The sequence below is a fragment of the Gossypium hirsutum genome, chromosome A07, assembly GCF_007990345.1.
Source record: "Gossypium hirsutum isolate 1008001.06 chromosome A07, Gossypium_hirsutum_v2.1, whole genome shotgun sequence".
Taxonomy (NCBI): domain Eukaryota; kingdom Viridiplantae; phylum Streptophyta; class Magnoliopsida; order Malvales; family Malvaceae; genus Gossypium; species Gossypium hirsutum.
Window position 1 is genome coordinate 91,830,056 of NC_053430.1, and position 9,061 is coordinate 91,839,116.

The 9,061-nt window shown below is 40.3% G+C and overlaps 1 protein-coding gene across 1 annotated transcript; it reads left to right on the top strand.

Moving 5' to 3' along the window:
- Positions 1-1,321: 1,321 nt before the first annotated feature.
- Positions 1,322-8,114, top strand: LOC107956325 (phenylalanine N-monooxygenase CYP79D16). The gene is made up of 2 exons (XM_041074216.1): positions 1,322-2,344; positions 7,458-8,114. The coding sequence occupies exons 1-2, from the start codon at positions 1,322-1,324 to the stop codon at positions 8,112-8,114; spliced, it is 1,680 nt and encodes a 559-aa protein (XP_040930150.1).
- The last annotated feature ends 947 nt before the right edge of the window (positions 8,115-9,061 follow it).

Sequence of the window (9,061 nt, forward strand, 5' to 3'; positions counted from 1 at the left end):
CAAGTTGCCAAACTTCATTCCTTTCAAATTTTTGGAGCTTATCGTGCATGGCTTGGATCCATGTCGCATCATTCAATTCTTCTTCTACACATTTAGGCTCAAACTATGATGTATAACATGTAAACCTTACCATGTCTCTATAGTTCTTTTTATGTTTCCCCCTTATTCGAACACAACCATGAATGTCACAAATGATATCACTTGTAGAGTGATTCTTTTTTACTCTAAAAGAGGGCTGAGGTTGGTCAAATCCATCATGTTGATCTTCTATCTCAATTTCAAATGCATCTTTCTCACCCTCATCAGCTTTTTCTGTCATCCATCTATGGATGGTCATTAGCAATTGGCACCACAGATTCTACTGAGGATTTTAAAGGCTCACCCTTAATCTGATTTCTTCCACATGAACCTTCATCGCCGATCACCACATTAATGGAATCCATCACGTTTTGTCTTTTTTTTCATAAGACTAATCAAATCCATATGAAATAGCTATAATGACTTGGATGTTTGGCCTTACGTGACTCTCTTATGTTTCTCCCTATGTTGCTTACCTTTTAAGAAACTGTTGTAAACTTTATGGACATCACCATTCAATTTAGAATACCCCTGACAGCCTTAAACTTGATCGACCTTTGAAGTCCTTTAAATGCATGTAACCAAATTTCTCATGCCACAATTCTAACTCAGAGACACTTGTTACACTTCACAAACTGTAGTACCTTATACCAATTATCAAAGTTCCTAACCCCTTCCATAATTTTCTCTTTTGTCTTGGAAGAGACTCGACAACCATCTTTTGTGAAGTTGACTAACAACCCTTGATCACACAACTTACTTAGGCAAATCACATTAATTATTTATAAAAGATGTATTTTAAAATAATATGATGTAAAGTATTAAATTAATTTTGTTTTACAATAGGTGGAATTATTTTATTAAATGGTACATATAAGTTGTTGAAAAAATTCGTACTTATAATTTGTTAAAATATCATTGGGATAAATGATTATAAAGATATTAATTATATCAGTGTAAGCAGACGTCTCTTGTATATTTGACTTCACTTAAATTCGTGCAAGGTTTCATATGAAAAATTGGATATATGTATATAAGAAGGAATTGTATGAAATTGTGATTCCAGATCGTTCCAATAGGAAAAGCTAAAAATGGAGGAAATTTTTTATTTATTTTCTCCTATTGGAAAGGAATATGAATGATGTGAAATCACAGTTTTATATAATATTTTCTCATATGTATATGTATATGTATATGTATATGTATATGTATATGTGTATATATATAGCGAGGGAAATCTAACATGGGTGTCTTCCTTGGTCATCATTTTCAAATTGCCATGGAAATCTGTTACTCTATGTTCATCGCTCCTTTTACAACAATACTAAGCTTCTGTACCTTACTTGTTTTCGTCACTTTTGTTTTGTGTTACCTCGTTAAGCTTCAAAGGCAACGCAATGCCCAAAAGCCTAAGCAGCCCTCTCTTCCGCCAGGCCCTAAACCTTGGCCTATTGTGGGAAGCTTCCCTGAATTAATCATAAACAAGAAGAAAACTTCGGTGTCTCATTGGATACACGGTTTCATGAAAGAAATGAACACCGAAATTGCCTGTATTTGTCTAGGAAACGTTCATGTGATTCCCATCACTTGTCCTGAAATCAGTCTCCAATTCTTGAGAAAACAGGATGTTATTTTTGCTTCAAGACCCCTTACCATGTCCACTGATGTCCTCTCCAAAGGATACTTGTCCGCAACTTTATCACCCTTAGGAGATCAGTGGAGAAAAATGAATAGAGTTATGGTCAGCGAGATGCTCTCGCAGAAAAGACATAGATGGCTTCATGAGAAAAGAGTTGAAGAAGCTGATAACCTCGTGCGTTACGTATTTAACCAATGCAAAAACGGTAATGAAGGCGGCCTTGTAGACTTAAGGCTGGTTGCCCAACACTATTGTTGCAATGTGACGAGGAAGTTGATCTTTAATCGAAGATACTTGGGAGAAGGGAAAGCAGATGGTGGACCAGGTTTTGAGGAAGAAGAATACGTCGACGCCATTTTCGCTTTAGTCATTCATATTTATTCCTTTTGTATATCCGATTACTTGCCATTTTTTAGAGGCCTCGACCTGGAGGGGCATGAGAAAATCGTGGAGGACGGAACTAGGATTCTAGAGAAATATAACAATCCCATTGTTGAAGACAAGATTCAACAATGGAGAGATGGAAAGAAACATGAACCTCAAGACTTGCTTGATGTTTTGGTTTCTTTGACTGATGACAATGGTACCCCACTACTGTCCGCGGACGAGATCAAAGCTCAAGTTAATGTACGTCATTCCTTCTGTCTAATTGGTTTAAACAAAATATAAGCCACCAACAAGTTAAACTTTATTAAAAATGGATTACTAAGACATTATAATTGATGAAGTTGGTTCACCATGCAGCAAACTCGACAGCATGCAGGCCATGAAGACCAAGTCATGCAGGAGCTGCTGATGCAAGCTTATTTTGTTTATTTTGTATTTCCTAGTCAATGAAATGTAATCTTAGTTCATTTCTAACTAAGTTAGATTGTTGACTGATGTAATTAGCTTATGTATGAGCTGTAAACACAACTTTGTGTAAGTTTACAACCAAAATTTCAAGTTTCCATGTCATTAGTGGAGGTAGGTGATGTTTAGGTAATTACTTACTGTTTTTGACAAGCTTAGTGCCTGTTTTATGTATTGGCATTGTGCCATTATGCATTTTATGAATGAAGTTCAGTTTGTTCATCAATTTTCTCTTCATTTTTCTTAGCTTTTCTTCCTTTCTTCTGCTCGAATTCTCTTGTTTGCTCAGCAAGTCTCGAGACTTGCTTAACAAGTCTGCACTGAATCTGTTAGTTTCAGTTACAGCACCAACAATTGGTATCTAGAGCCTATTTCTTAAGGGATCTGTTACACAAATCCATGGCTTCATCAAGCTTTTCACCAGCTGCACCTCAAGTCTTCAATGGAGAAGGCTATCACATATGGGTGGTCAAAATGAAGACCTACCTGTAGGCTTTCGATCTGTGGGAGGTGGTCAACTCTAATGTTGAACCAGAGCCACTTAGAGCTAATCCAACAGTGGCTCAGATCAGGCAGCATGCTGATGAAAGGACCAAGAGGCACAAGGCTATGTCTTGCATCCAAAACTCAGTGTCTGATGTGATTTTCACAAGGATTATGGCCTGTGAATCACCAAAACAGGCCTGGGACAAGTTGCAGGAAGAGTTTCAAGGGACAGAGAGGACAAGGCAGCAACAGTTGTTAAACTTGAAAAGAGATTTCGAGAATTTGAAGATGAAGGAAGAAGAAACTGTCAAGCAATATTTTGACAGGATTATGGCTGTGGTTAACAGCATCAGGCTCCTTGGAGATCAGTTCAATGAAGCTAGGATAGTGGAGAAGGTTATAGCAACTCTGCCTGAGAGGTATAAGGCAAAAATCTCATCTCTCAAGGACTCAAGGGACCTGTCCACCATCTCCCTGACAGAGTTGATCAATGCTCTATATGCTCAAGAGCAGAGGAGAGCAAGCAGACTGGAGGAGCACCAAGAAGGTGCCTTTCAGGCAAGAACAAACACTGCCTACAAAGGCAAGAAGGCCTGGAGAGACAAGCCAAAGAATGATGCTGCAAGGAGAGAAGGTCAGACTTGCAAGCACTGTAGAAAGGCTGGTCATTCAGAAGAAAAATGCTGGTTCAATCCAGATGCTGTGTGTCAGCATTATAAGAAGAAGGGTCATGTTGAGAGAGTCTGTAAGAGCAAGGCCAAATCAAGGCACAATCAGTTTCAACAGATGAAAGCTGAGGCTCGAGTAGCTAAGGAGGATAGTGACCAAGAGGAGCAAGTTTTTGCTATGTCATGCTCAGCTGCTCAGGAAAGGTCCTCATCTGGTTGGCTCCTAGACAGTGGATGCACCAACCACATGACACCTGATGCTGCAATCTTCAAGTCTTTAGACAGAAGCTATAGAACTAAAGTCAAGATAGGAAATGGTCATTTTATTCAAGCTGAAGGCAAGGGTGATGTGCTGATATGCACCCTTACAGGTACCAAAGTGATTTCAAATGTGCTGTTGGTGCCTGAAATTGACAGAAACATGCTCAACATAGCTCAGTTACTGGAAAAAGGTTATTCAGTTGTGTTTAAAGACCACCAGTGCCAAATTAGTGATCCAAGTGGATCCAAACTGATGGCAGTCCCCATGGCTGATAAGAGCTTTGTGGTTGACTGGACAAAGAAGTCAGACATTGCCTACACAGCCACTTCAGATGAATCCAATCTGTGGCATCAAAGACTGGGACATGCCAACTTCATATCGATGGCCCGAATTATCAGAGAAGACCTGGCTGAAAACTTCATCAACTCAGTGGACCATGATGATGTATGTGAAGTATGTCAGCTAGGAAAGCAGGCCAGACTCCCATTTCCCTCGAATCAAGCCTGGAGAGCCTCTGAAAAACTCCAACTGGTGCATACTGATGTGTGTGGCCCTATGAAGACTGAGTCATTAAGTGGAAACAGGTATTTCATACTGTTCATTGATGATTTCTCGAGATATTGCTGGATTTACTTCTTAAAACAGAAATCAGAAGTGGCCACTGTGTTTTAGAAGTTCAAAACTGCTGCTGAGACTGAAACAGGCTGCAAGGTGAAGACCATAAGGTTTGATAATGGGACTGAGTACACCTCAGCTCAGTTCCAAGCCTTCTGTGATAAGGCAGGCATCAAACATCAACTTACCAACACATATACACCTCAGCAGAATGGGGTAAGTGAAAGGAAGAATAGGAGTTTGATGGATATGGCCAGGTGCTTGATGATTCAGAAGAATCTGCCTAAAGCACTATGTGTAGAAGCAGTTAACACTGCAACATACATTCAAAATAGACTTCCAACCAAGGCTTTGGATCAAAAGACCCCATTCGAGGCCTGGTTTAGCTTCAAGCCATCACTGGCTCATCTGAAGGTCTTTGGATGCATCTGTTATGCACATGTACCTGCTGTTAAAAGGGACAAATTGTCTGAAAGGGCTCGACCTGGTGTTTTGGTGGGCTATAGCAATGTTAAGAAGGGCTATAGGATTTTAGATCCTTCAACAAACAAAGTGTCAGTAAGCAGGGATGTGGTATTTGATGAGAGGTCATGTTGGAACTGGGAAAGACATGAACCTGAAGAAGTTTCTGAAGAACTTGCAGCAGACCAAGCTGAGCCAGACCAAAATGTCCCTGAAATGGATATTGATGATGAACCAGTCAGAGGAACAAGGCCATTGGCTAAAATTTATGAAAGGGCTCATGTAGCCATAGCTGAACCAAGCAACTTTGAAGAGGCTGAGGCTCAGCAAGGGTGGAAGCAGGCAATGGCTGAGGAGATCAGCATGATTGAGAAGAACCAGACCTGGGAATTGGTTGAAAGGCCAGTCAAAAGGAAGGTGATTGGGGTGAAATGGGTGTACAAAGCCAAGCAGAATGCTGATGGTACCTTGAACAAGCTGAAAGCAAGGCTAGTTGTCAAGGGGTTCAGTCAGAGGTATGGCTTGGACTACCTGGAGACCTTTGCACCAGTGGCCAGGCTCGACACCATCAGACTGCTGATAGCCTTAGCAGCACAGCTCGAATGGAAGATCCATCAACTTGATGTGAAATTAGCCTTTCTGAATGGTTTCTTAGATGAAGACATCTATGTTGAACAACCACAAGGGTTTGAAATAGCTGGCAGAGAGCATATGATCTACAAATTGAAGAAGGCCCTATATGGATTAAAACAGGCTCCAAGGGCTTGGTATAGCAGAATCAATGGCTACTTGACTGATCTGGGATTCGATCGAAGCAAGAGTGAGCCAACACTGTATGTCAAGAAACAAGGGACACAAATACAACTCATTGTGTCCCTGTATGTTGATGATCTTCTGGTGACAGGAGGAGATCGAGTAGTGCTGGCTGATTTCAAGACCAAGATGCAGGAAGTGTTTGAAATGTCTGATCTTGGGGAGATGTCATACTTTCTTGGAATGGAGGTGTCTCAAGTACAGAATGAGATATTTCTAAGCCAGAGAAGATTTGCCACAAAGATTCTGACCAAGTTCTCCATGCAAAACAGCAAGGCAACTAAAACACCTATTGCTATTGGAGAAAAACTATCGAGCTAAGGTGATTTTAAGAAAGTTTGTGAAACAACCTACAGGAGTCTAGTTGGTTGCTTGCTATACTTGACTGCCACTAGACCAGACATCATGTATGTTGTAGGATTGCTCTCAAGGTTCTTGCATTGTTGCAATGAGAAGCACTTCCAAGCTGCAAAGAGAGTGCTGAGATATGTCAAAGGCACTTTAAACTATGGTTTGAAGTACAGCAAAGAAGGAAATCTGAAGCTGGTTGGCTACACTGATAGTGACTGGGCTGGCTCGATAGATGACATGAAAAGCACCTCAGGGTATGCTTTTAACCTTGGTTCAGCCATGTTTTGCTGGAGCTCAAAGAAGCAAAGTCTAGTAGCTCAATCTACTGCTGAAGCAGAGTATGTGGCAACAGCAAGTGCTGTCAACCAAGCCATATGGCTAAGGAAAATATTGGCTGACTTGAATGTGAATCAAGAGGAAGCTACTGAGATCTTCTGTGACAACCAATCTGCAATAGCAATTGCTAAAAATCCAGTGTTCCATGGAAGAACAAAACATTTCAGCATCAAGTTGCATGTTGTTCGAGAAATGGAGCAAGCTCAGGAAGTAGAGCTGATCCACTGTAATTCAGAGGATCAACTTGCAGACATTTTAACCAAAGCCCTTAGTGTCACAAGGTTCGAATGTCTAAGAAAGAAGCTAGGTGTTTGCTCCATGCAAACCAATGAGGAGTGATGAAGTTGGTTCAGCATGCAGCAAACTCGACAGCATGCAGGCCATGAAGACCAAGTCATGCAGGAGCTACTGATGCAAGCTTATTTTGTTTATTTTGTATTTCCTAGTCAATGAAATGTAATCTTAGTTCATTTCTAACTAAGTTAGATTGTTGACTGATGTAATTAGCTTATGTATGAGCTGTAAACACAACTTTGTGTAAGTTTACAACCAAAATTTCAAGTTTCCATGTCATTAGTGGAGGTAGGTGATGTTTAGGTAATTACTTACTGTTTTTGACAAGCTTAGTGCCTGTTTTATGTATTGGCATTATGCCATTATGCATTTTATGAATGAAGTTCAGTTTGTTCATCAATTTTCTCTTAATTTTCTTAGCTTTTCTTCCTTTCTTCTGCTCGAATTCTCTTGTTTGCTCAGCAAGTCTCGAGACTTGCTTAACAAGTCTGCACTGAATCTGTTAGTTTCAGTTATAGCACCAACAATAATATACACGTGTTATCATAGAAAATCACCCCTATATATTGATAATCTCTCTTTTTTTCAACTTAATTTTCAGGAAATTATGATTGGATCAGTGGATAATCCATCAAATGCCTTAGAATGGGCATTTGCAGAGATGTTGAATAATCCAAAAATGTTAAAAAAGGATAAAGAAGAATTAGATAATGTGGTTGGGAAAGATAGGTTAGTACAAGAATCTGATTTCCCACAACTGAACTACGTTAAGGCATGCACGAGAGAAGCCTTTAGACTCCATCCCGTTGCACCATTTAACGCTCCTCACGTATCCGTGACTGATACAACAGTGGGCGACTACTTCATCCCTAAGGGTAGCCATGTGATACTTAGTCGGGTTGGGCTTGGTCAAAACCCTAAAGTTTGGGACGAGCCATGCGAGTTCAAGCCAGAACGTCACCTCCAGGATTGTAATAAAGGCGAAGAAGTGGTGCTTGCAGAGCTAGATTTGCGGTTGTTTACATTCGGTAGAGGAAGGAGAGGGTGCCCCGGAGTGGTGCTTGGAAGCTCGATGACTACCATGATGTTTGCGAGGCTATTGCAAGGATTCGTTTGGAGCATCCCTACTAACCAGGGAACCATTGATCTATGTCCAGGAAGGGGAGTTCCCTTTCTGGCTAAACCACTGCTAGCTGTTGCAAAGCCACGATTGCCACCCCATGTCTACTCTTTTTCAAGTGAAAGTGAAATACAGTGATTAACTCCTTGTCTAAGATGTGGGTTGACAAAGGAGACCTGTTTGTGGCTTGGTTCTAATGAAATTGTTTTTAATTATGTATGTCCTGTTGTGGCTTACTTCGGTGTTTGTATGGGGTGTACTCACTTACGCACCACCTTCTTATGTATTGTTTTCTCATTAATAAAAATGAGTAAAGTACACCCAAAATCACTAAGATTATTAGTAAGTGACACCTGGCACTTCTTCATTTCCATACTGCCATGGAAATCGTTTCTTTAGCAATTATGATGGCTTTCATCATTTTTGCTTTCTGTTACCTCTTCAAACCCCAATGGCAAGGCAAGGTCCAAAAGGCTAAGCAACCGTCTCTTCCGCCAGGCCCTACACTTGGCTTGTGGGAAACCTCCTTGAATTCAAAAGAAAGAAGAAAACATCGGTGTCTCATTGGATACACAGTTTCATGAAAGAAATGAACACCGAAATTGCTTGTATTGGTTTAGGAAACGTTCATATGATTCCCAACACTATCGTGGTAATGTCATAAGGAAGAAGGTTGTCATAACGTTGCTTAGTAAGTGAAGCTAGACAAGGAGGGCCTAAATTAACTAAGAGTCTCCACTAACTAATTAGGGTTAGATTGGTTTGCCACCTGTCATCCAAAAATCTAGAATTAATACTACGGAAAAATCCGAAAAATCTAGACTTGATCTCATAACCAAATTTCGGATTCGGGAGTACAATTACGTGTGAGGAAGGTCATAGCATCCCCACAACACCTATCAAGGGATAGTCTTACGGAGTCTTAAGAGCTAGATTTTTTTATTTAAGCACATTAATGTCTTAATCTAAGCTAAAATCTTATGAAAATCTTAAATAAAAATTCTAAAGGTGTAACACCCCTTACCCGTACCCGAGGCCGGGATAAGGTACGAGACGTTATCGGACAAACATACAAACATTAAACT

Bases quoted from the DNA above. Each gene is read 5' to 3' on its own strand.
- LOC107956325 (XM_041074216.1), top strand. From the start codon at position 1,322: ATGGGTGTCTTCCTTGGTCATCATTTTCAAATTGCCATGGAAATCTGT. The intron at 2,345-7,457 runs GTACGTCATTCC...CTTAATTTTCAG, and splicing joins AGATCAAAGCTCAAGTTAAT to GAAATTATGATTGGATCAGT.